The sequence below is a fragment of the Microcaecilia unicolor genome, chromosome 7 (genome assembly GCF_901765095.1).
Source record: "Microcaecilia unicolor chromosome 7, aMicUni1.1, whole genome shotgun sequence".
In the NCBI taxonomy this organism is placed as follows: domain Eukaryota; kingdom Metazoa; phylum Chordata; class Amphibia; order Gymnophiona; family Siphonopidae; genus Microcaecilia; species Microcaecilia unicolor.
Window position 1 is genome coordinate 75,055,673 of NC_044037.1, and position 27,897 is coordinate 75,083,569.

General features: G+C 42.4%; 1 protein-coding gene across 2 annotated transcripts in view; it reads left to right on the forward strand.

The window, feature by feature from the left end:
- ZDHHC9 (zinc finger DHHC-type containing 9) overlaps window positions 1-27,897 on the forward strand; it is a 65,052-nt gene that overhangs the window by 22,596 nt on the left and 14,559 nt on the right. For both annotated transcript variants that reach the window (XM_030209890.1, XM_030209889.1), the window contains exons 3-8: window positions 3,708-3,868; window positions 13,945-14,103; window positions 14,342-14,479; window positions 14,789-14,837; window positions 24,673-24,775; window positions 26,899-27,002. In XM_030209890.1, coding sequence (XP_030065750.1) covers window positions 3,708-3,868; window positions 13,945-14,103; window positions 14,342-14,479; window positions 14,789-14,837; window positions 24,673-24,775; window positions 26,899-27,002 — 714 coding nt within the window. The remainder of the gene's footprint in view (window positions 1-3,707; window positions 3,869-13,944; window positions 14,104-14,341; window positions 14,480-14,788; window positions 14,838-24,672; window positions 24,776-26,898; window positions 27,003-27,897) is intronic.

A 27,897-nucleotide genomic window follows, 5' to 3' on the forward strand; every position in this document is an offset into this window, starting at 1 on the left:
CTCTCTCTTCTCACAGACTAAGACGGGGGTAAAAAACAGTACATTTCAAATTAACTTGAGCCCCTGGGCCAATCAGAGACCAGAACAAGTAGTTGAAAAAAAAAAAAAGAGCTGGCCACAGCACTGCAGGTCTTTTCTCTGTAACAGCTTTAAGTATAAACGTGCACCACTTACAGGCCAAACTAGAGAAATACACTTCAAGAATTAATTAAGGCAGTTTTGCAGGCTTAAAAAACCCACTGTTCCTTCACAGGCCCGAAGCAGGACTTTTTGAGTGCTGTTGTTTTGGAATCACCATTTGTGCTGCTGTTAGGGTGCTGGAATTTTGGAAACCAAATGACATCAAAAAGTCCTCTACTTCTCTACTTTTCTCCTCCCCTTCCCCCCTCCCTACCCCACACTGACCTCTAGTACTTGAGAGCAGGGCCAGGGTCTGTTCCTGCTTGCTGCTTCAGCCAAGGGTTCTTGGGCAGAAGGCAGATGGGAGCTGCTCAGGTGGTGCCTGTGATTGAGGACAGTTCTTCAGGGTGCCTGTTCTGTTTTCCCTGACACACAAGCACCACCTAGAGCAGCCTCCATTTCCCTTCTACCCATGTCCTCCCCCCTGCAGCTGCAAGCAGGCAGAAGCCATGCTCCCAGTGAGTACCAGGGCTCAGTGCATGAGGTAGCTGGGAGAAGTAGAGGACTTTGGGCACCTAGACAGCGGTGCCCAAATGGTAGCACCAAAATGGGTGTGGCCATATGGCAGCATCCAAAGCTCATGTATCTGCAGGGGCTTACTCACTTTACGTGACTTGAAACTCACCTTCAACATGGGTTTGAAAGGGTGAGTAAAGTAAATTTCTGTGAGTTTTCATGGGCTCACTAGTGGATGGTGGAGACTGTTTGGACATCTTGTTCCTCCTGCGAGGGTGCCTGAGTTTGCGGCATCTGACATCTTGAGGCGCCCAGTTTTACCTGGATAAGAGCAAGCAGCCACTGTGATGCGTGAATACAGGGCGTGGTCAAAGGGGCATGCCAGGCCCTTTTGGATCCCCAAAGAGTGCTTTTGTGATCTGGGAACTGTGGTTTGGGTGAGCTCTTTTTAACTAGTTTTCTTTTTTAACTATCTTGTGAATGGGGAAGAAAAGGAAAAGCAAAACTGTACTGACTGGAACATCTACTCCCATCATCAAGGGCCCGATGGACAAACATTGCTATGTTGGGATCCCAAATAGGAGGGAACGGTACCAGTTTACCATCAGAGGGGGGTGTCTTTAAGTCTCCTGGCTAGAACTCCTCCACCTCAGCAGACTGATATGATTTGTTCTCAGGTAGCAGGGGAAACAGATCAGGAGGGTCAAGCTCTTCCATTATGGTCGCTTCCCCCCCCCCCCCCAAAGTAAGTTTAGTTTTTCCTTTGTTGTTAGCTATGCCTTCTGTGAATCAAGATGTTACGCTTGGGTATATGGAATGTTGTCTTTCATACTGAATCTTTTTTGAAAGGGATAGTGCCTCAGTTATGTGCATTTACCTCTGGGGCTGTTTCCGAGTTAAAAAAAAAAAATAGATGGCAAAGTAGATAAATTGTCCTCTTGTATTCAGAATGTTGAAAATAAAATTACTTCATTGTAGACTATTAGTATAGCAGCTATTAACAATAGTATTTGCATCGCAAATCAGAGATCTTAGAGAATTTATATAGGAGTAGGAACCTTCAGTTCTTCAATTTTCCTGTAACACAGTTACTGTTTGCTGAGATACTAATTAGGAAGTATTTTAAAGAAGTGCTTAGTTTGACAAATTCAGAAGATATTGTTTTGGAATGATGCTCTATTTCTAAATGCAGGGTCTCTGAGGGAGTAGAGGAAGGGGATCTGGTCCAGTTGAGGCCCTCAAAGGGCCAGTTTGATGGCTTTTTTTTTTTGGAGGACCACTGATTTCATCTCAGTCAGAGCTACACTCCTGGGGACCTTTCTGAATGAGAAGGATAAATCTAAGAAATACTGAGCAACAAAGGCATTCTTGGCTTTTAGGAACTGAGTAGTTGCCTTAGGTGCTTCTTTCTTCTTGAGATTCCCCTGTAAGTGCTTTATAACCTTGAAAGGAGACTCGGTATATTTTTTGTGATTCTTTGCAGTTGGAGAAATTCCTGCCAGAGCATGCTGATTAATTTTGAGGCATAGGTAGGTAATTTTATAGGGGGAGTTATTGAACCTAAGGAAGTAAGATACTTGCCTTGTTTTTCCTTTTATAACATTGCCTTGGGAAAGTTGACTTGCCAGTTGCCTAGATGTGGTTTATTTGGGTTTCTTTTTTGTATTAGTTAAGATTGGAATTTTTTCTGAATTGAATGTTACTACCTAGTTTGCTTGTGTATGTTTTTATTGGGAAATGTGTATTTTTTCATAAAAGCAAATAAATAAAAGTCAACTCAAGGTGGATCACAATAAAACGTTGTATATACTATTTTCTCTTTTTATGAAAATCATACATTTTGGACAATAAGATTTTCTGATATCAATACAGCTTAAGACAAGTATGTACAAAACTAGCCAAGTTATTAAAGCATATCTAAAAGTAAAATAACTTGAGACTTCTTTCTTCCACTGGTAGGGAATTCCAGACTACAGGACTTCTTCCTCAGATGGTTTGATTTCTTGTCTCTGTCAGCGTTTTATACTTGACATTTCAAGTCTCGAATCAGAAAGCAAACGAGAACCTCTTGGTGGATTGAGTAAAGAAATAAAACTCAAAATATTCCAGAGAGTCCATGAAATATTTTAAAACTAAAATTAGCAATTTGAACTCAGCTTCCAGTGAAGGCTAGAATTAATGGAGTCTGAACAAGTATGGAGTAACGCATTATAATCTTATCCCCTAAAAACAATTTTGCTGCTATATTTTACAGAACTTGAATTCTGTGCAATATTATTGCTGCTCTAATTGCCTATTGCTCATGTTTGATCTATTCTTACTGTACACCGCCTTGAGTGAATTCCTTCAAAAAGGCGGTAAATAAATCCTAATAAATTGCCTAACCGCTAACTGTGTAGATGCCCATAGGAATATTATGGGCATCTACACAACTAAAAGTGCTGACGCGCCTCTAGCACGGCTTGGTAAACAGGGCCCTTAGTGTGGTTATTAAATTTTTGTACCTTTTACTTTACCCCACTTTTTTTTTTTTTTTAATCTCCTTTCCTCAGTCCCAGTGGTCAGAATTTTGTGCTGTATTCCTATTGCACATAGATTCTGCTTGTCTGAGACAGTAGAACAAGGCCTTAGTTTCCCTAGATGCATAATTAAAGAGGGTGCGGAGTAAGGGAAGAAGACTAAATAGATGGAAATTTTAGAAACTGTAGAGTTTATTCTGAAAATGTATTTAAAAATATTTAAGAGATCAGTCTCTGTGATTGCCGAAATCCTAGTTTTTTTGGTTTTATTTATTTATTTTTTAAGTTTATATGGCTGTGTTTTAAAAGGTTTTGAAGATGGCATGTTTCCACTTGGCATGTGAGATTTGTTTTGAAGCTGACCAGTTGGTCCTGGGCAGCAGGGGGAGGGGGGAAGGGAGATGCTACCTATGGCATAGATATTCTGGGTTCCACAAAAAAGATCTTATGTCCTGTGTGACAGTTGATTCTGCAATCCTCTCGCCAGTTATGCTTCTGTTTCCACATGTTCTGTTTTGGTCTGGAGTGGTCTAACTGGTTCTCTTCCTGTAGATGTCGCTACCTTGCTGCGCACCTGTCCCCGGCCATCCCTGTCTTTGCTGTTGTCCTCTTCCTGTTTGCCTTGGCAACTCTTTTGCGGACGAGTTTCAGCGACCCTGGAGTGATCCCACGAGCTCTACCTGATGAGGCAGCATTTATCGAGATGGAAATAGGTGGGTCTGTCACTTAACTGAGGTACTGAGAACATTTTTTTTGGGGGGGGAGGGGGGGTGGAGGGATTGCAGAAGTCAGGTGAATGAGGGATGTTATGTATAAAATACATGATTAAAATCTAGCACCATAGATTCTTATACAGTACTGCATATCGGTGGTTGAAAGGCAACAAGACACTTAGCATGACCCTGAAACAAGTTGCCACCTTTTCGTGGCATGTTCTAGAGGTGAGCGTGACCCTGAAACAAGTGCCACCTTTTCGTGGCATGTTCTAGAGGTGAGCGTGACCCTGAAACAAGTGCCACCTTTTCGTGGCATGTTCTAGAGGTGAGCGTGACCCTGAAACAAGTTGCCACTTTTTCATGGCATGTTCTAGAGGTGAGCGTTAGTGGAATAGTTAAATTCCCAACCTCTGGAATCTTTATGTCATGGACATTAACAAAAGGGCCTTTCTCTGCGTAGCTGACTTTGTGCTCCTTTGTCCTGAAAGCCTTTGATTTGAGTGTACCTGCGACTTCCCCTCCCCATTCTTTGTGGGGAGACAGTGTTTGCACATTTTGTTTTTTTTCCTTCTCTCCACTGAGTGCTGTATTCTGTACTTGGGCACTTGTTTAGCAGGTTTAACCAGGACATTGACATCTTTGTTTCTGAAGTGTAGAAATACTTGCAGAAAACACCTGGTAGGAGCAGTGATTTACAGGCTCTTCCACATATCTCCCTGTCTTCACTATCAAGTTAGCTGGGGCAAGCACAGAGCTGGGAGAGACTGCTTTTGGAATTATACTAAAACATTTAATTTGTCAAACTGATATTTCATTAAGTATTGACTAGCATATTGTCTGCATAATTGTAGGCCGAGTGTACATACGCACACATTCCCCAGAACCTAGTGGGTTCAAGGGCCTCTATAGAGACCAGTTAAATGGGTGTAATGCTGCCACTCTACACCCTGGACTGTGCACTCATTTATTTATTTTGCACAGGCATTGCGTATAAAAAAAAAAATCCTCCAACTGTAATATACAGCTGAAATGTGATGACATCACTGGTAACCAGGAGAGGGTTATAGGCAGGTTCTTTTGGGGTCAGCTGAATAATCCAAGGAGGTTAGATTGAGAACAGGAGACGGGATAAGCCAATTATATGGGCTGAAGCCAGTAGGCAGAGCTTGCCACCATTTTCACTCGCCTAAAACAATAGCAAAAGATTATTAGAAATAAGGGACTGCCTATGCGTGGGCCATCTGTAAAAAGTCAAAAGCTGTTCCAGTTGGATAGTTAGTGCCTTAAAAGGTAGTGGATAAAAAATTGTTTTTTTTTTTTTTTTTACTTATTTGACAGCTTTTTAATTTATTTGAAAGCTTCCCATATGTAGATATAAGTATCATGAAATAAACATTGTGGGGGGGGGGGGGGGGGGTCTTTCACTAAGGGTTAGCTAGAGTTATCTGCAGCAGGTCTCATTTTATTCCTATGGGCCCTGCTGCAGATAACTCTAGCTAATCTTTAGTAAAAGTCCCCTTCAATGTCACTAAAACTGCTTAATAAATTATTGTAGCTGGTAGAAACAGCACTTGTAAACTCTATTTTGTGCTCATTTTTCTACACTGTTCTATAGAATACAGATGGCCAAATTTCAGTGACAATATCCTATTTCCTGATGGGCTCATCTTAACTGTTGTTGTAATCTGCCTTGGGAAGCCTGGTGTTAAAGATGAAATATATTGAAACTAAATGGAAGCAAAATGTAACTCTCCTTTCATTGGGGCACATGGAATCACATCATCTGTTTTGTAGAAGTTTACATTTTGAATACACAAATGGATTATTCTGTTTTGAGCATGTTTCAGGGACAAGTGGTTTTATAAAAGTCAAAATAAAAATAAATATTTTGTTTCATACATATCTCTTTTGTTTAAACATAACTAAATGGGTTATAAGCCCCTAATGCAGTCCATTGGTTTTCTTATATTTTGTTCTTGTGATAACTTATACTGTGCCAAAACTAGACACTCTCATCTCTATCTGGTTGATAATAAAAGGAGTGAACACTATCCACCCTAAAATGTTTTTGTTCCTAGTCATGCATCAAAAGGCTATATAATCCTTTCAAGAAAGCCAGTTAATTGTTTAACTTATTAATGGAACATAACCACAGAGGCATGGTTATGGTCACATTTTCAATTTGGTTAGTACTAGAGCCCAGCTAAGGAACAGGTTTGTTCACTGGACCAAACTTGGTTTCCATGTGCCATCATCATCCAGCTGGATAGGCAGTGTCTTAAAAGGTGAAGGTAAAGGATTTTTTTTTAATTTGATATTTGTATACCATATTATCCCAAGCAAACTCCATGTTCAATGTGGCTTATATTTGAAAGTACAATGAGACAGAATTCAGTTATATCATGGGAGCAAATAGATGGATATGTCTGAAACATTTAACAAAGTTGAGATTAGCATATATACCCAACTGGGCATTTAAAAGTCTGTCTTTTAATGATGTCGCATGTTCAGAAATCATAGCCATAAGTATAGATGGTTATTCAAATATCATTTGCATACACCAGAACAGGCATCCATACACACATTGCAAAAGTGAACAACAACTTCTACAGAGTACATCCAAAACTTAATTTCTCATTTCTATCTTCCTAAATTCTAGACGGTCAAATGTACAGATCATTAGGACCCAAAGCAGTCCAAAACAAGTAAAGTCAGAAACTACACAGTTTATACCTAACTGTTCAACCACCCTTAAGTTTTACCTTTGGGTTTAAAAAGCAAAACCATGTGCATGTAAGGACCGGATAAACAAATTAAAACAGTTTAAAGCAAATGCCCCTAATATTCAATACTTGGTAGCAATAATGAAACAGTGATGGAATATTCACATAGCAAGCAGCCTGAGCCAACAGATTTATTTTCCACTGAACATAATTAACTTTGTATGAACTTGGTGGCTAATAGTGTGCTGTACTGGACAATGTTGGTATGTTTAGATTTACCTGACACAACTTCTGCATGAAGGAAGCCCTTCCTTCATTGAATACCTCTCTGTGAAATAGTAGTAATAAAAAAGGCAAGTGCATTTTTATAATATATTGCTGCAATCCACAAAACAAAAGGAGCAAGTTCCCACATGCCATCTTTTTGTTTTTTTTCATGTAGGCAGAGGAAAAAAAGATGTTAAATGCTCCCAGGTTTCAACCTAATTTTTTTTTGTTTGTTTTAATTGTACTTATAAATAGTAAGTCTGATTTTTAAGCACCTGATTCTCATAACATGTCTGTTGTGGTGGCCCTTTACTAGGTGAAAACATCTCTGCACGAATACAATGAGTCCCTATAACCAGCCCCTCCAAATGACACAATGATTTAAAATTTAGAACCGATTACTACCCTAACTGATGAAACCAGTACTTCCTCTGTGACATCTGTATGCTGCTGCACAAGCTGGCATGTTTAAAAATATAAGTGAGATTAAAGTAAATGCTACCAACAATAAAGAACGACAACGTGAATAGAGCCATTCATAGATTTGTTTGCTTTGTTTTGGGTGAACGAGTATGACGGCTGCAAGGAGGAAAGGGAAAGGGAGAAAAACCTAATTGGCTTCAGCTTTTTCACGTCATTCTGTCTCCTGTTATCTAACTTCCTTGGAATAAACTAAGGGGAATTGGGAGTGTCCTAAACTCCAAACTAGGAGTGGTATGCTTTAGGAGGGAAATTTCTAAGATATTAAAGGGAGAGCCTAGCTTTAAAATTAAGGTAATCTGGCTTTAGCCTCCTGAGCCCTGTCCACATTGAGCTAAGTAGAACACTCCAGCCTTAGGCCCAGCTGAAATAATTACTGCATAGCCATTTAGGTAGCAGTGTTTGCTAGCCCAGCAGCATAGAGATGCTACAGAAGAAATCTGAGAGCTGTACGGCAAGCAGAAGTGTCATGCAGACCTCTGCTCTATATCCAGTGAAGTGGGAATGGGGGAAACCATTTCACCCCAAGCTGCAGACCAAGGGAGATGGGGAAGACTGTGCTAATTAACCATTTGGGCACTCTAAAGGTTCTGTTTTATTTATTTATTTGGATTTTGCTCACACCTTTTTCAGTAGTATCTCAAGGAGAGTTGTGTTCGGGTACACTGGGTATTTTCCTGTCCTTGGAGGGCTCACATTCTAATTTTGTACCTGAGGCAATGGAGGGTTAAATGACTTGCCCAAGATCACAAGGATTAGCAATGGGATTTGAACCATTCACCCCAGATGTCAAGGCTGGTGCTCTAACCACTAGGCTAGGAGACAGGAAATCACCATTATAGTTGCAGCCCTGCAACTGGGAAATGAGACCTCCCATATCCTGCGTGTCTACCAAGGCTCAGTGCCCACCTGCCACCCTTTTGGGATCTGCAGAACTGTAAGTTTGTTCCAATTTAACATCAAAATTCTGCTGGTTGTTAGGTGTCCAGAGTCACCTACTGGAAGTAAAGTGAAACACTGTAAAGAAGTGTAAATATTTTCTGAACAGACAGATGAAAACATGTTTACAGAAATTAGGAAAGCTGGCAAATTGGGCAGCATTATAATAATGGGTGATTTCAATTGCTCCAATATTGACTGGATAAATATTATATCAGGGAGTGCTAAGGAGGTAACATTTCTATATGTAATAAATGACTGCTTCTTGGATAACTGGTCCAGGAACCGAAGAGAGGGGAAGCCATTTTGGATCTAATTTTTTGTTGTTTTTGTTACATTTGTACCCCGCGCTTTCCCACTCATGGCAGGCTCAATGTGGCTTACATATTATATACAGGTACTTTATTTGTACCTGGGGCAATGGAGGGTTATGTGTGAAATGCGGGGCATAGTACAAGGGGTAATGGTATTACAGTGATCATAACATGATCAAATTTGAGCTGATATCTGGAGTAAAGTCACTAAGGAACTCTACTGTAGCAGCTTTTAATTTTCGAAAGGGCAACTGCTGCTTGGAGCAACTGGTCCAGGAGCCAACGAGAGGGGGAGCCATTTTGGATCTGGTTCTTGGTGGTGTGCATAGCATAGTGCAAGAGATGGTGGTGGTGTGTCCTTTGGGGAAACAGTGATCATAACGTGAACAAGTTTGAGCTATTATCTGGGATGAACCTGCAAAGGAAATCTACTGTAGCTGCATTTAATTTTTGAAAGGGTGACTATAATAAAATGAGGAAAATGGTTAAAAAGAAACTAAAAGGATTGGCTGCTAAGGTTAGGACACTAAATCAGGTGTGGTGATTATTCAAAAATACCATCTTGGAAGCCCTAACCAGATGCATTCCATGTATTTGCAAAGGTGGAAAGAAAAGAAAACGACAGCCAGTATGATTAAAAGGTGAAGTAAGAGGCTATTACAGCCAAAAGATTGTCCATCAAAGAGTGGAAAAAGGACTCAAATTAAGAAAATAAGAAGTAACATAAGTACTGGCAAGTCTGATGCAAAACATTAATAAAGAAGGCTAAAAGATAATATGAAGAGAAACTTGCCACAGAGGCTAAAACTCACAATAACAGCTATTCTCAGGAAGAATAAAGTCAGACAGAGACCAAAAGACAGGAAAAGGGAGGTTTTATTGCTCACTACAACAGGAGCTGGTATCTGTAGCAATTATTAGTAATCTCACAAAACATAACATCAGTTACTTTGGTAGTTGTAAAATAATAAGTCTGAACTCATAGAAAAGGGAAAAAGAGGAAGGAAAGTGTGTTCCTCATCAGGACATATCACTGGCACTGAGCTTTGGCAGTTCTACAGAGTATGATACAAAGAAACTATCATATGGAGGACACAAAGCTGAGATAAAGGAGAGAGAAATAAACGAAAGAAAGAATGAAAGATTCTTAGCTGCAAAGACCAAGTCTCCATCATAGTCATGGGGAGGGAGGGGGGGAGGAAAGCACACACATCACCCCCCCCTGGGAATATGCCCTACCTACCAGAAGGATATATTCCAGCGTTCCCTAGACCTGCAGTCACTTATATACACCTTCCATCACAGAGCACCACCTCATAAATTACCCAGTGAGGAATTCTGCACATACACAGGGCTCCGCCCATGTGCTTGGTCATTACCTCATGTTTTACCAACTGTTATTCTTATAAGTCCAACTAAAACTGGTTTGTAGAGAGAACCATTATCAGGCCTCTGGCTACAGTGAACAGGATGTACTGAAGTCTTTAGTAACAAGCCTCAGAAGAAATACTCACAAAGCACAAAGAAGCATAGTTGCATGACACATTCCATAACAGGTGATACAATGGGAAAGGGCCCACATACATCCTTTTCAGAGGAGGTGGTATCTTGTCCCCTCCATGTTCCCAGGAGTTGGGACACTCGCCTTCCTTTTTCCAGAGCTTCAGAAGCATCTGGCTTGGTGGGACATGCCCAGTCATCTGCTTAAATGATTTCCTTTGAACCCCCCCCCCCCCCCCCCCCAAGTGGGTGGCAGTGAAAAGAGGGTTGGGAAGCCTATTGTTTTGGCCAGCTTGCCCAGGGTGATTGCAGCTGCTTGGAAGCAAGGACCATTCGCTTGGTGTTGTAATAGTTCCTCTCTGAGGGGCAAAGCAGCACAGGTGATGTCCAACAATGCCATAGTGATGGCTTACATCAGTAAGCAAGAGGGAACCTGGAGTGTGGTGATGGTGCTGGAAGCTGGTTTGGTTTTTCAGATGGGTTGAGCTTCATCTCACAGTAATCTTGGCGATGCACATTGTGGGGACAGAGGCTGTGAGGTGGAATTTCTTAAACTGAACTCTCTCGACCCAGGAAGTTGGGAGCTGAGTTGCTCAGTATTCCAGCTCCTAGTAGAGTGCCGGAGTCTCCCTGTGCTTCAGCCTGATGGTATCATGACGGAATGCAATATGTTCCCTGTTCTTAAGTCACAGGAAGGAATTCAGCTCAGCAGGAAATGACACACTAGTGCAGCCCTGGCTGCAGCAGGATCCTCCTTATTTCTACCCTAGCCTTTGATTGGCAGGATTCTGTGTAGAGCAACTAAGCACTGCCACCCTGTGCTGATTTGGCTTACCTGCTTGTGGGGACCCCCTGCTTCCTCTTCTGCAGGGCGCAGATTCCTGGTGTACAGCCTGGCTCTTGAGAGGTGTTGCCTGAGGAACAAGTTACTTGGTTTTGCTCATTGGTAGGGGAAAGGAGATGGGACTTTAATATACCGCCTTTCTGTGGTTACAATCAAATAACATAGTAACATAGTAGATGACGGCAGAAAAAGACCTTCACAGTCCATCCAGTCTGCCCAACAAGATAAACTCATATGTGCTACTTTTTGTGTATACCCTTCCTTGATTTGTGCCTCTCCTCTTCAGGGCACAGACCGTATAAGTCTGCCCAGCACTATTCCCGCCTCCCACCACCGGCTCTGGCACAGACCGTATAAGTCTGCCCAGCATTATCCCCATCGCCCAACCACCAGCCCCGGCACAGACTGTATAAGTCTGCCCAGCACTATCCCCACCTCCCAACCTCTCTCTCCGGAAGGTATTGTGTTTATACATCTCATTGGCCTGGTTGGGCATGTCCCACCAAGCCAGTTCACATATTATATACAGTTACTTATTTTGTACCTGGGGCAATGGAGGGTTAAGTAAGTTGCTTAGAATTACAAGGACTTGCAGTAGGAATCGAACCCAGTTTATCAGGATCAAAGCCCGCTGTACAAACTACTAGGCTACTCCTTGGCTTATGTCTGTGTTTGGCAGGTCTTGGAGCAGTAATGTATGAATTTCTCTGTGGCAAGCAGAATTGGTTTCTATTTGACACTTTTGTGGATGGGTTTAGAGCAAGGTTTGGTGTAAACTCCCCGAAGATCCAAGTGGAGACTGTTTCTAGTTTCAGGGGCAAAGTTCAAGAAGTTTCTCTGGCAGCAAAGGCAGATGTCATGTATTTTTGTGTGTGTGCATGTGCGTGGAATGAAGTACATTCCAGCTTCAGTGAAACCTTATCAATGTGTTGACCAGGTTTCAGTTTGCTGTTGAAATGGGCCTCCTTGAAAGACCTCACCCTAAAGGCAGTATTTCTGGTCCTCATTTATTTAGCCAGATGAATATCTGAGTTGCAGGCCCTTTCCTGTAGGGATCCTTTCTTGTCCTTTTACGGATGTCTCCTTTTGTACAGTTTCCTCATTCTTTCCTAAAATGGTTTCTCCCTTCCATGTAAATCAGGTGATATCGCTTCCAGCTTTTTTGGAAAGGGAAGACTTGGAGTCTTCTCGTAAGCTCCATAGGTTGGATGTCAGCAGAGTGCTGTTGTTACCTGGAAGTTACAAACTCCTCCTGGAAGTCTGATAGACTCTTCATATTTCAAGAGCTGCGTAAAGGGGAGGCTGCTTCTAAATTTTCCATAGCATGTTGGATTAAAGTGGAGACTGAAGCAGCAAATATCCTTTGGAAAGTTGTTCTGGTTATACTGTGTGTACATTTCACTTGAACTCTGGTAACTTTCTGGGTGGAAGCCCTGGTGGTCATGCCAGAGGGCAAAAACACTGTAAGATGTTCTAGACAGAGGCAATGCTGCCTTGGCAGACCTATGTTACAGGAGACCTTGTCTTCTCCTTCTCAGGAAGGTATTGTGTTTATACATCTCATTGGTCTGGACTGGTCTATCAGGATGTAAAGGAAGGTGAAACTAATTCATACCTGTTATAATTTCCTTCAGTCCTGCCAGACCAGTCCAAGGCCCACCCTGAAAGATTATAAAATTGGAGTTTCTTTTGAACTCCGCCTGCTTTTTCCTTGAGTTTAAAATAGTTCCCTCTGTAATGTTTCTTGTTTGTATGTTCTGCATTGGTTCCCTAAGGAGTTTCCAAATTTGTGTGTTGTGATTTTCATATCATATTCTGCTTTAGCAATAGCATACCGAATACCAACACTCTTACATCTGTGATTACTGGAAGAGTTCTGTTTCCTTGCTGGCAGGGGGACACAACACATTAGTCTGGTCTGGTCAACCAAGGAAAAGAAATAAAACAGGTATGACAAATTTTCACCTTAATTACAGGGTGCTACTTAAAATAGCTTCTTAGGTGTTTTCCCCTTGGTACTCCTACCTAAGAACATAAGAATAGCCATACTAGGTCAGACCAATGGTCCATCTAGCCCAATATCCTGTTTCCAACAGTGGCCAAGTCAGGTCACAAGTACCTGGCAGAAACCCAAATAGTGGCAATTTCCATACTGCCAATCCCAGGGCAAGCAATAGCTTTCCCATTGCTGTCTCAATAGCAGACTGTGGACTTTTCCTTGAGGAACTGGTCCAAACTTTTTTTAAACACAGATATGCTAACTGCTGTTACTACATCCTCTGTCAAAGAGTTCCAGAGCTTAACTATTTAAGTGAAAAATGTTTCCTCATATTTGTTTTAAATGTATTTCCATGTAACTTCCTTGAGTGTCTCCTAGTCTTTGTACTTTTAGAACTAGTAAAAAATCGATTCACTTCTACTACATCGCTCAGGATTTTGTAGACCCGCCCCACTAAAATGATTAAGAGGATTTGTTTTCACCACAAGTATCTCTGCGGCTGAACTCTAGGGGGTAGAGGTGATACCAAGAATCTACTGAACTTTGAACCTGGGCCAGACAACTTACCTTGGGAAAAACTGTCCCTTCACAGCAGCAGGAGGTGCTGATGGGTTTCCAGGGCTGTGGAGTTGGTACCCCAAACCTTTGACTCAACCCCTCTATTTTTCTACTGTCCGACTCCTATGTATATGTGTATGTATAAAATTATACATTTACCATTATATTATAATGTAAAGGTTTTATTATTTTTTTTTAATTGTTTTGAAGCTGGAATCTGAAGTTGGTACACTTTTACGTGGATTCAGTTGGTAAAAGTGTACCGACTCACTACACAGCCCTGTGGGTTTCTAGCTTCTTTGTTTTTTCTTGAAGGGATTTTCTGACCTGCACCTTTGCCTGTTGATGTGCTAAAATGTTTTTGATTTTCTGTGGATAACTTCTGATATGACTACTACTTGGCTTTTGAATAACAAATCTTTTTTTTTTTTTTTTTTTTTTTTTTGCAGAAGCAGCCAATGGAAATGTGCCACAGGGCCAGCGCCCACCCCCTCGTATTAAAAATGTCCAGATTAACAACCAGATTGTGAAGCTTAAGTATTGTTATACGTGCAAAATCTTCCGACCTCCACGGGCGTCCCACTGCAGCATCTGTGATAACTGCGTGGGTGAGGACCACTACTGGGGGAGGATCTGTGGATAAGTTAATCTGGGGAAGAATTGGGGGAGGGAGATGGCAAATGTACTGTAGAGCAGTGAACAGAGAGTGGTTGTGACAGGATCTTTGATTGGACTGGGGGTTGGTGTTGTGACTGAGGATTGCTAGGATGGGGGGGAGGGGTTGGTGATGCTGGTTGAATTGCTGAATATGAGATCACTCAGGACATCTTTATTCTCTTCTCACAGAGCGCTTTGACCATCACTGTCCATGGGTGGGGAACTGTGTTGGAAAGAGAAATTACCGTTACTTCTACCTCTTCATCCTCTCCCTCTCCCTCCTCACCATCTACATCTTCACCTTCAACATTGTCTACATCTCTCTAAGTGAGTTAGCTGCGCAGAGCAGCAGTTATATTTTTTAAAAGGCATTGGTACTACTTTTGAAAGGCTGGTGAGGGATATGGGAGGAAAGGGGAGGGGGTATCAGGTTCCATATAGGAATTTGTGTGTGCACTTACCTAAAGTTGACTTACTCCAGCAAGGCAGACTGGATGGATCATTGTGGTCTTTTATTTGTTATCATTTGTTATAATTTATTGTGGGTTTGCTCTGGGGATTCGGCGGAGGAGGAGGGGAATTGGGATATAGGGCAGTACTGGCTGATTTTCAATTTTACTTGGATCTGTCTTGTAGACTCCGTGAAAGTTGGCTTCCTGAACACATTGAAAGAAACTCCTGGAACATATCCTTTATTCTGTTGAGTGCTCCAGAGACTCCTTTGACGAAGGCATTCACAGAATCTCTGCACTGGGGGGGGGGGGGGGGGGGGGGGGGGGGGGGGTGGAGAGAGAGAGAGCCTGTATTGGCAATTGTCTGTTCTGTATGCTTTGATATTGCCTGCCATTCTAAAATGCTGAGAACCACCACCTTCTGTCTAGTAACTTCTGCACAGCAGCTATCTGGTTCCATCTTTGGGGTATATTTCTGTGTATTATTATTTTTTTTTGTTTCTTGTCTTGTGGGTGGATAGGATCGCTTGCTGCCTAAGGGCTGGGATGGTTTCCTTTTCCATTGTTGATGCTTTACCTTTTGTTTTTCTCTGCTATTAGGAAAGGTTTCTCTTTGCCTAGAGCCCTGATATGTATCACTTCTTTGTACAGTTGTGTATAAATGTTTAGGTGCTCCTAGTCAAATTTGGACGTTTTTAAATGTATCCCTAGGTGAAAATTAGCTGATACAGCCTCTATATGGTACAGAGTTTAAAAGTAACATCTTTCTGCAAATCTTAATACATAATTTACTATTTATTTGTTGATTTTAAGATTGAAAAAGAGCATAGGGGTGGATTTGTTATGCTTTGAGTTCTGTGCAGCCAGTGGCGTAGGAAATATTATGCAGGTGGAAGGAAGAATGGGTTAGCTAAATATCAACACATCCGAGAAGTGTTCCACAATTGGTGAGCAAAGGTTGAGTGTTTCAGTAGTATAATGAATGATGTGAAGCCTACACAAAAATCAACCATGAAGTACTTACAGGAAGGAAAGAGGAAAATTTTAGATTGGGGGGGGGGGGGGGGGGGAGGAGGAGGAGGGGGTGTAGGATTACAAATATGCTAAAAATATTTCTGAACTAGGAGGCCTGCAAAAACTATAATACCAGTCAGAAAGACGGGGAGAAGTGGCGCAATATTTAAATAAAATATTAAAGCAATAGAACTGCAGTACTTAATCTACAGACTTCCGTCACAGGCAGAAGAAATAGATTTAATTAACAATATACAAAATTACTATGAAATGGGACATGCTATTGACGATTTTCTGTTTGCCCACATACTGACTGAATAATCAGAGTAAAAATTGACCATTCAAAATACTTCCTATTTGTCCTTATTTTGTGCAATAACATAACATTGTTTTTATTATTTTGTTTACTTGATTGCCCATTGACAGCTGGGTATCTGTTAGGACCCCCTAAGATCCTAGAGGAATATTCAAACTGATATTTTTCATTATTTGTCATAAATGGTTGATTTCTCCAACTGGGTTCTGACTTACCCACCAGCAGCAATTGAGGCCAGAGTGACATTTAAGCTATGTATGCTTATATATGGTGGATCATGTTCTGCCTTTAAAAGACAATCGCACATTCTCTTCAAAATCGGATGCTTTTTATGTTTTCTATCTGTTTATAAAGTTAGATTTTAAAAGGCAAGTACGTCATCATTCTGTGAACTTGGAGAACTATGGTTAGCAATAAGTAATTTATCTTTAAAATCAAGCATGGTACTGGAAGATTGGAGGGAGGCCAATGTAATTCCAATTTTTCAAACGGGTTCCAGAGGTGATCCAGGAAATTGCACACCGGTGAGTCTGTTGTCGGTGCTGGGCAATAAATGATAGAGACTATTATGTTTGAATTTGTTTATTAAAGAGATAATAATACACTTTACAGGGCTATTTACAAAAATACAACTGAAAGACTTTGCTATACAGTCAGTAGCCTCTAACAATTTTTAACAGTTTTCTTTTATTTTGCATCTCCCCCTCCCCCCCGTCCACCCCCCTCCCCCCTCCCTTCCCCAAGTTTCATTTTGAATGAGGAGTCAGATAGTTACTACTCAGCTCTGCAGCTTATGCAATTATACAATATTAAGCTCATTTCTCAGCCAGAGAACATGTTCATATTTTTAAGTCAAGCTACTTCGGCTTTCCTTCATTGTTCATCTCGTATTGTTATTCCCAATCACATGGGTCTCTAGGGTACTTAGGCCAATACTGCATTGACTTTAGGTTTATCTCTTACATCTTATCACAAAATCTTGTCTACTCCCCTTTCCTCGTCACCGCACCAGGGCAAACCCATCCATTCAACCGTTAAGAATTCAAAATTCTACTTCTAGCCACCTCCGTTAATGAGTCCCAGAAGGGGGCCCATGTCAGACAAAATAACTCCCCTCTGGGTGAGGCCAGATCGCCCACTGCTCTACGTTCTAAAGAGCATAAAAAGATCATTCTCGCTCGCCATTGAGACAAACTCGGCGAGTCTGGTGTAATCCATAAGTGCAAGATAACCTTCTTGCCCAGTAAAACCGTTTTTTTTAGGAATGGGCGCAACCCCTTAGGTGTTTTTTGGGCCAAATGAAATTTGTGGAATAGCAGTTGCGGCTTCTTCCGCCAAGTGATCTTCCACATTTCTGACACATGCTCACACACCTGTGTCCAAAATCGGGTTATTCTGGGGCAAGTCCAGAACATGTGTCCAATCCTTGCTGGGGAGTGGCCACACTTCAGACATCTGTCATCCTGATTCATGTGAGCCCTCCATGCTCTATGTGGGGAAAAAAACATTCGAGACAGGAATTTATATGCCGTTTCTTGCAGCGCCACACTCTCCGAAATTCTGGAGATGTCTAGGAAGCATGCCCTCAAATATTCAGCTTGAATATTCACTGACAGCTCTTTATTCCATTGTGCAGCCAAGTATTCATAATCGTTCTCACCTAGTTGTTCCCGTATTTCCGAGTGGTAATATTTTAATGGGACAGACCCCTGAGCATCCAAAGCTAAAAGAGACATCAGTCGGCTCCATATTTGGGGACTCAAGTGTGTGGGTGGGAGGGACCGTAAATAATGTCGTAATTGAAAGGAGGCAAAAAAGTCTCTACTAAGTGTACCATACTCTCTATCTAAGTCCTCCATGGGTTTTAAAATACCTTCGTCTGTGTATAATTGGTGAATGTATCTGATACCACGTGTTTCCCAGTCTGAAAAAAGTCTGGTTGTGTTCCCCGAGGGAAATTGACTGTTGCCCCGTATCGGTAGTAGCGGAGTACAAGTCGCCAGAAAGCCAAACTTGCGGCCCAGCCACCGCCACGTCTGTCTCAATGGAGACACCACTGGTGTGAAGTATCGGGGCGTATTTACTGCCCCTGGAGCAGCATGTAGCCAAGAACTGAAATGACGGGGGAAAAACACTTTGGTCTCCATGTTGGTACACGAAAAGTAACTCGTATTACTAAACCAGTCTGAAAGGTGTCGCATGTTGCTGGCCACAGAGAAGAGCTTTAAGTTTAAAAGTCCCAACCCCCCTTTAACTCTGGAGAGATATAATTTAGAGATTGGTAATCTTGGCTTTTTCCCATTCCATAAATATTTGGTGACCACCCTCGTTAACATCAGGTCTTCTCTATGTTTCAGAAACAAAGGTAACACCTGCAAGACATAAACCCATTTTGGGACTAGAATCATGTTGTAAAGGGCTATCCGCCCCATCAAGGAGAGGGGCAAAGTTGACCACGTCTGCAGCGTCTGTCTAGTTTTCAGTTTAAGAGGTTCTATGTTCAATTTGTATAAAGAGGTCAAGTCAGCTGTTAGCCATATGCCAAGGTACTTCAGTTTACCCTCCGCCCAAGACAACGGAAATTCACCCTCCCAAGCCATACGTGTCCGTATCTGAACTGGTAATGCCATGGATTTACTCATATTCAGAGAAAGGCCCGAGTAGGAGCCAAACTCTTCAAGGGTGCCAAATAAGTGGTATATGGAAGATTGGGGCCTTGTCAAGGTTAGTAGCATGTCATCTGCAAACGCTAAAGCTTTGAGTTCCTGTGAGTGAAATCTAATCCCCTTTATATCTGGGTCCCTTTGAATAGTGCACAACAAGGGTTCAAGGTATAACAAAAATAAGATTGGTGAAAGTGGGCAACCCTGCCTCGTACCACATGATATAGAAAAGGAGTTTGATCTCATACCATTGACCAATAATGAAGCCTTTGGATTTGCGTATAGCGTTTCTATAGCTTTGAGTATCCACCCTCCAAGGCCAAAGTATTTAAGAACGGAAAACAGATAATCCCATCGGACCTTATCAAAAGCCTTTTCCGCATCAAGGCTAACCAGCAACAGTGGTTCATTCTGGGTAAGACTCTGTGCGATGGCCAAACATGCCTTCCTTACATTGTGGCAAGGATGCCTACCCCGTACAAACCCCACCTGGCCCTCTCCCACTAAACTTGGTATTAAAGGGGACAGACGCTCAGAGAGGACTTTCGCTAGAATCTTGAGATCCACATTTATAAGTGATATAGGCCTGTAAGAGCTCGGGCTTTCTGGGGGTTTGCCTTCTTTTGGTATTAGGGTTATCAAGGCTTCATTTGATTCTCGCCTAAATCCCCCACATTCAATGGATTCATCGAAAAAATCCAGAAGTGGGCCACACATTTGTGGGAATAACAACTGGTAATATTCAGCCCCAAACCCATCCGGGCCCGGGGCCGATCCTCGTTTTAGTGATTTCACTACTTTTTGCAACTCCTTGGCCTGAATAGGCATATTTAATTTCTCTAGCACCTCGGGGTTCAGGCGTGGCATTCCAGAATCAGCCAAGTAATCTTCTATGGGTGGACCCAAAAAGGGCTCTGGGCCTGTGTATAGGTTTGTATAATACTGTTCCAGTAACCGCACTACCTCCTCTGGGTTATTCACCTGTTTGCCCTCTGCGTCACGGAGTGTTGGTATAAACCTATTTCCTCCCCAGGTCTTATTAAGGCGAGCCAACAGTTTCCCAGACTTATTACCATGTTTGTGAAAGGAGAAGGATCTATGAAAGAATTGTTTCTTTGTTTTCTCGTGGATCATTGTATTCAAAGCTGCCAAAGAGGCTAGCATAACCTCCTTGGTCTCTTGTGAGGGGTGTGCTATGTGTGCTCGTTTCGTTGCTTGATATGCGGATTCTAGGTGTTTCACTCCCTGTGCCAGCCGCTTCGAACGGGCACACATATAGGCAATTATATCCCCTCGAACCACCGCTTTGGAAGTCTCCCAGAACAACCTCGCTTCCCTCACATGACCCCCATTTGTGTCTAAGAAGTGGGACCACCGTTGTTTCAGGTAATCTTGAAAGTCCGTATCATCTATCAAATATCTGGGAAACCTCCATACATGATGGCGCAACCTAGTTGCTCCCAGCTCCAGTTCGATCCAAATCATTGCATGATCTGAGACCTCCATCACTCCTATCTCTGCATGGGGTATTTGGGAAAACAAAGTTGAGGATATCAGTATGTAGTCTATTCTTGACCATGAACTATGTGCTCTCGATAAATGTGTGTAGTCTTTAGATGTAGGGTGCGTTAACCTCCATGGGTCTATGAGATCCAAGGCGGTGGTCAAATATCCCAACCCTTTTCCAGACCCATGCGCTGAGCTTACCTGCGGCCCCGAGCGATCTTGTAACCCATCCATGACTTGATTAAAGTCCCCAGCCACTATCCATGGGGCGTGACCGTATTGGATTCCCAGCCGGACCAGGTGTTGGAAAAAAGAATGGTCATATACATTAGGGCCATAGACATTAAGCAGAAAAACTTCCTGCCCCATTATATTTAGTTGTAAGAGTATATATCTGCCCTCTTTATCTTTGCTAATTAGCTTTGATGTGCATTGCATATGTTTGTGTATTAGGATTGCCACTCCTCCTCTTTTACCACCGGAGGAAGCAAAGTGACACTCTCCCACCCAGCGCTGTTTAAGCTTTTGATGCTCTGCGTCTGTTAATTTGGTTTCTTGAAGGCATGCTATTCCAGCCTGGTGGCGCTGCAACGCTGTCAAGATTTTTGTGCGTTTTATGGGGGAGGATATACCAGATACATTCCATGATATCAATCTGGGGGCTGATGGTTTAGCCATCACCTAAGTCAACCTGGTTACATAAATTGTGTGATTCTTGTATTCTTAAGACCCCCGGGTGCCCAGCCCTCACCCAGCAGTCCTGTGTCTGTAACAATAATGGCATTTGATTAGTTCTCAGTAGCTTCACATTCTTACCTGCCCTGGCACGGCAACAGAGTGCACCCAATGTTTGCACTCCCACAGAGCCTCGTCGTGAAGACTGCACCAGCTCCTTCCCACTGAACTCCATCATCCAATATAGGAAGTAATTGATTTTGTGTCTTTCCCCTATTCCCTCCCCCACCCACAATACCGATCTTATCTCAGCTCTTCCCTTCTCTCCTTCTTCTCCCAGCCCCCCCCCCCTTGCCCAACCCTCTTCCCTACATTATTCCCCATTTAATCGTACCTAGGCCTCCTTCACCAGACGCAACCTGGAACAAGTCGCGTCCGATGTGGGATCAATGGGTGCCAGTAAAGCCTCGCTCTCAGTCAAACCTAATTAACTTTAACAAATTTCCGAACTTCCCTCCACCCACTCCAGGCACTCAACCAACCAGGTAATACTTCTCTTGTATAGCTCGGTGTGTCTGCGAGCTAAGTGGCTCCGGCTTACACCTGTTAATGTTCCTGTCCTGGTTTTGTCTCTCAATCATCTGAGCGCCTTCAGACTTACATATTGTGCCAATTCTCTCCAAAAAAGGCTTGGCCGCTCAAACCAGTGTTACAACTGCTCAACAAAGTTCCAACAGATAACTTTTCATATTCGAGTGGCGTACTCCACAGAAATGTGCGTGTTTCTCTAACATCTCCATACAGACCCGAAGCAAAAGATGTTTTAGTCAATCCGCTGGCCCTGTAACTTGTTTATTCAGCCATTCTGCAGCTACCTCTGGTTTATTGAAGACTTTCCAAACACCATTTTCCATTATTTTTAAAGTAGCTGGGTACTGCAACATAAATCTGTACTTCTTGTCCACCAGGCCTGTGCAGACTGCCGAGAATGCCCGTCGCTGCGCTGCTAGAGCCGCCGAGTAATCCTGGAAAACACGAATTAGGGTGCCATCATATTTAGTGGTATCTCTGCTACCTTTGTATGTTCGTAAAACGGCAGCCTTTTGTGAGTAGTCATGAAATTTTGCTATGACCACCCTAGGGCGCTGATCTCTCACTGGTCTAGGCCCCACTCGATGGACTCGCTCAAGTCGGATCGGCCTCCCTTCTCCCGCTTCAGGAAAGGTCGCCTGTAACCAAGTTTCAAGCGTAGGTTTTAAATTGGCATCTGACAAGGACTCTGCGAAGCCCACAAAGCGAAGGTTGTCTCGCCTGGAACGGTTCTCCAAATCCTCTATTCTTTCCGAGTAGTCATGCACCATGCGGGACAGGCGTTCCAGTTCACCAGAATGTTCCTGGTGCCCCTCCTCCACCTCAGCCACTCGGGCCTCCAACTCACCCGTGCGTCGCGAAAGCTCTGAGGTCACCGCCGTTATGCCCGCTATTTGTGCTGATAATTGATCAAATTGTGGAGCTAATGCCCGCACAACCGCCTCTGTGAGTTCTGGGATGAGCGCTTCTGCATTCTGGCAGGGAGGAGAAGGCGTCGGCGAAACCGGCGCCATATTGGATTCGCTAGCTCTTACTTTATCTTCCTTTTTCTTTCCACTTTTCGCCGTTTGAGCCATCAAAGATCTCGTTATATATTTGTCCATATGATAAGAAAGATGCTTTTTTGCAGTGTAAGTTGTTCTCAAGGGTGGAGATCGCCGAGTAAGGTGATTTTCGAACGAGGCTTTGAGCAGCTAGAGTGAGACACGTCCTGTGCCGCTCACTGCATCACGTGACCCCCCATGATAGAGACTATTATAAAGAAAATAAATTACAGAGCATATACATAAGTGTGGATTAATGAGACAAAGCCAAAGTGGATTTAGTAAAGGGAAATCTTGCCTCAACAATCTACTATCTTTCTTTGAAGGGGTGAACAAACATGTGGATAAAGGTGAGCCGGTCGATATTGTGTATCTGGATTTTCAAAAGGCATTTGACAAAGTACCTCATGAAAGACTCCAGAGGAAATTGGAAACTCATGGGATAGGAGGTAGTGTCCTATTGTGGATTAAAAACTGGTTAAAAGATAGAGAGTAGGGTTAAATGGTCAGTATATGGTTTGATAGTGGGGTTCCTCAGGGGTCTGTGCTAGGACTGCTGTTTTCTAAACATATTTATAAAAAAAGTTTTGCAGTATATGTGAATTTCAACAAGGCGTTTGACATGGTTCTGTATAAGCAACTTATATGCTGAGCACCTTTTGGTATGAGCCAAAATGTGAGCGACTGAGTTAGGAATTGGTTGGGCGAGAGGCAACAGTGGGTAGTGGTAAACGGCGCTCACTCTTGAGTATAAGGGCATTATCAGTAATGTGTGGCAGGGATTGGTCCTTGATCTGGTTCTTTCTGACACTGTGTAAGCGATACTGCAGAAGGGCCATCAGGAAACGTTTGCAGGTTTTGGTGTTTCCAAAAAGGCAACAGGATAGACATCCTAGGTGTCAAAAGCATGGAGGGATCTAGTGAAGCTTAAGGAATGGTATAGAGCAGAGGTGTCCAACCTCAGTCCTTGAGGGCCTCAACCGAGTTAGGTTTTCAGGATTTCCACAGTGAATATGCATAAGATGTATTTACATGCACTGCTTCCATTGTTAAAATATGCATGAGTTCTATGTACATTGTGAAAATACTGAAAATCCAGCTGGATGAGGGCCGATGTTGGCTACCCCTGGTTCCAGGGTGTGGCAGCTAACAATTTAATACACATAATAATAAAAAAAAAGTCTCACAGGGAGTGATATGAGCATGATCTGTGGATGATTATATCTGATCTTAACGTGATGGCAAAAGCCAGAATGATGCTTAAATGGAGAGGAATGGCCAACAGGAAAAAGGAGGTTATATTGCCTTTGTACAAAAATCTAGTGAGACCTCATTTAGAATATTGTGCACAGCTCTGGACACCACACCTTCAAAAAGATACAAACAAGATGGAGTCAGTCCAGAGGGTGGCTACAAAAATGGTCAGCATTCTTCATTATAAAGCATACGAGGACAGATTTAAGATCCAGATATGTATGCTTTGGTAGAAAGGCAGAAGGGGGCAATATGAAACATTTAAATACCTCTGTGACACAAATGCACAGGAGGTGGGCCTCTGTCAGTTGAAATGAGGGTAAAAGCGAGTAGACTCAAAAGAAATGTGAGAAAGTATTTGTTTACGGAAAAGGGGATAGATGCATGGAACATCTTCCCAGTGGAGGTGATGGAAATGAGGCATGCATTTGAATTCAAGAAAGCACAGGGCAAGCACAGAAGATTTCTAAGGAGGGAGGAAGAGATTACAGAGCTTAAGTAGTTGTTATGGGTTGGCAGAGTGGATAGGATGTATGGTTTTTATTTTACATAACGTTGTGGGTTTTTTTTTTTAATGAAAATGCAAAAAAATTCCAAAAGCAAAAATATACTCTTTACTGGCTGCAAGAAAGATTTGTAAGCTGTTATTTCTTCCAAAGAATGTGTTCAATTATTGTCTGAAGGGATTCCCAAGCTTTTTCACTTGTCATATTCACTGTTTTCTTTATTTCAAGTCTAAAAATACCTGCAGATAGTACTTATGCATTACAATTTGCAGAAAAAAAATGTTAACTTTGTACTGTGTAATATGTTGGCTTCTGTTCTTGTGGGGGATTCATTGAAACATACAACTTGACCAGGAGTGCCTAAAACATTTGCACAGAACTGTGTAACTGCATGCTCTGGGGCACTGCTGTACTGCAAATCTGCACCTCAATCTGTTGTCTAATATAGCGCTTAGTACTGGCAAATGCTGAGTGTTTTGACTCCTTAACTAGTGTCTTACGGTGCTGGAGGTCTTCATCTGCTTCTTCACACTCTGGTCTGTTGTAGGCCTAACTGGATTTCATACTTTCCTAGTGTCAATGAACCAGACTACCAATGAAGATGTAAGTTCTTTTTTTTTAGTATCTCTGTGTTCCCCTGCTCTGACATCAGCGATACCTGCATCTTCAGTGTTCTCAGGTTTTAGATGACATATCAGTGTGTGATTACTCCAACTTGTCCTAAATAGCTAGACGTTCCAGTTTCTGATTTCCACTTTGGTTTTGTATGGGTGTACGGTATCCCAGTTGATGGTTTAAAATCTGGATCTGTTCAGTGCATTAGCAGTCCTAAAATATCTCACATGTAGGGCAGAGGCTTACCCGCTCGCCCCAGTTCTTGCATTATATTGTTTGTGGGGCAAAGACCTGATCTCGCACTGATATACCCACTTGGAATGGTTCCTGTCCACATTTAAACAAGACCTATTAATCCACAGGGTCTCTTTTTTTTTTTTTTTTTTTTTAATTGAGCTGCCAGTTTCCTCATTTATACTTCCAGCTGAGTCGGAACCAGATGAGTCGTCTCCATGTGTATGTTCAGTATGTGCTAGAGAAATGGTTAGGCTGTAAACTGTGTGGGGCAGGAACTTTTTCTATACATTACTGTGTGTGTCTAATAGTGCCATAGTAGGACTAATGTGGCCTAAATATGTAAATTAAGCATATAGGGGTGGTGCTGTTTCCTTCATTTGAGCCACCTATCACTAAAGCTTTGTGCAACTATTCTTTTGCCCAGCAGCAGAAAAGCTACACTGGCTCCCACTGAAAGAACGCATCACATTCAAAATATGTACCCTAATTCACAAGATCATTCATGGAGATGCCCCAGCCTACATGTCAGACCTGATAGACTTACCACCCAGGAACGCTAAAAAAACATCCTGCACATTCCTTAATCTTCACTTCCCCAACTTCTAAGGTCTAAAATACAAACTAACGCATGCATCAACCTTTTCCTACTGCCGCGCAACTTTAAAATGATCTATGAACTAACTAACTTCCGTAAACTATTGAAGACCCATCTCTTTAACAAGGCATACCACAAAGATCAACAAATGTGAACTCCTACACATATATCCAGAACTGCCTTACAATATTTGCTTGCTATACTATTATCATGCTTTATCACTATCATGTTTACTCAAGATCTTTTTGCAATACTAAATGTCTAGTTTCTTATATATTTCCACTATTCATGATGTATTGTAAGCCACATTGAGCCTGCAAAGAGGTGGGAAAATGTGGGATACAAATGCAGTAAATAAATAAACAAACCTGCCTTTCCCATCTTGTTGAGGACTAGTATGGAAGTATTACATACCACTCGCTTTCTTGGCAGGAGCAGGTAGCAGGGCCAGACCTATCAATGAGTAACTGGCTGTATTTTTGCATATGACTTCACTTGTGCAGGGCTCATTTGCATATGCCCCCACATCCCTCTGAGTCCCTCTCAGGACCTCCCTGTCAAGCAGTATGGATTAAATTACTCTGTGAATAGTTGATTTTTTTTTTTTCAGGGTGTTTAGCGGTTACTAACAGATCAGCATCCTGTGGTAAGAGGCAGTAGTCCTCATGCTAGATCTCTTGTTCTCCCTGTGAATGGAGTCGGCACAAAGTTCAGGCAGTTTCTTGACTGCTTTTCCTGCTTGGCATTGAGTTGTTTAGACTTGGAGCAAGTTGTGATCCACTTCATATGTCCAAAAGAGCTGTGCCTCGTTCACAGCACAAGTTACGCTCCATAGGGGTAGGACAACCCTTTAATGTGGCAAGGATTGTTAGGTTGTAGATTCTAAATTTATTTTAGAGAGCCATGAGTGGTGGTAAACTTAATGAAAAGCCAGGAGAGCGACTTGTGATTTCTCTTTTTTTTTTTTTTTCCTTTGTCTGGGCCAGAGCCACTTATGTGCATATTTTGACATTATGCTTTGGAAACCTTAGGCTGCCTTTTCTTCAGTTGATTTTGTAAGATCTTACAAAGGTTTTGGTGCTGGGAGCACTCTTCTAAACAAATTCCTACTCCTCTGGGAGTAGCACAGTAAGCGCTGCATGCAGCTCCAAGTCAGAGCTTTGCTTTTGAGTTCAGGTAGGGGCAACTCCCTACCTGAGATGGGACGGTGCTGTCCCTTGTGAGAGGAACAGGACAGCAACTTTCAGACATTTAACTTTCTCCCCTCCTTCCTCTTTAGATTAAGGGCTCCTGGACGGGTAAGAACCGCATACAGAATCCATACAGCCACGGGAATTTTGTGAAGAATTGCTGTGAAGTACTGTGTGGCCCTGTGCAGCCCAGGTAATTGCTGAGAGAGGAAGGGAGGGGCAATAAAGATCCGAAGGAGTTCATAGTTAACTTCATTTTGATATACCACAAAATCAATAATACATTTAGGTGATTTACAAAAAATAAAGTGGGAACAGTATAGAAAGGAAGGGGAAGGTCAGAATGATAACATGGGAACAGTATAGAAAGGAAGGAGAAGGTTAGAATGATAGGTTATATAGTGCACATGTTTAAAGTTTTTAATAAGAAAAAGACACAGGTGGGCAGGATGATATGGGGACCATAAATACTGCTTTGACAATGAATGAGCAGAAAAAAGGGGTGTAGGAGGAATGCCTGGGAGAAATAGGAGACCTTAAGAGAAGAGGCAAACTTCTTGAAGGAGGATTCTATTCTGATATCTAAGGGCAGGTTATTCCAAATAATTGGGGATAATACAGTCTAATGCTAAGGTGGGATGGGACAATTAATGCATTTTTGCTGGGAGGAGCGATAAGACTAAAGATCAGAGGGAAACAGGAGTAGGCTGTTACGATTGGGATCCTGTAGGCTACAAGGGGCCAATGCACTGCCTTTAGGGGAGGTAACATGATCAAACATTTTCCTTTCTAACAGCAATCTGATAGTGTTCTGTATTGTTTGGCGTTGTCAGAGCTGGGAGGAAGGGAGACCTTGGCATAAGGCATTACTATATTTGAGCTTGGAGGTAACCGATGCAAGGAACAAGATTCGTAAAGAAGGGTTGCAAATTGTACAGCTGAAAGGGATGAGGAGTAACAGGGAGGGACAGAGGGCAGCTAGAAGAATATTGGCGGGACGGAAACGTGGAGACCTGACTTTCAGCTTCAGAGCCTTTTAAAGAAAGACTGGCACTGACTGGTCCATGACATAGCACTGGGTTCCTCTT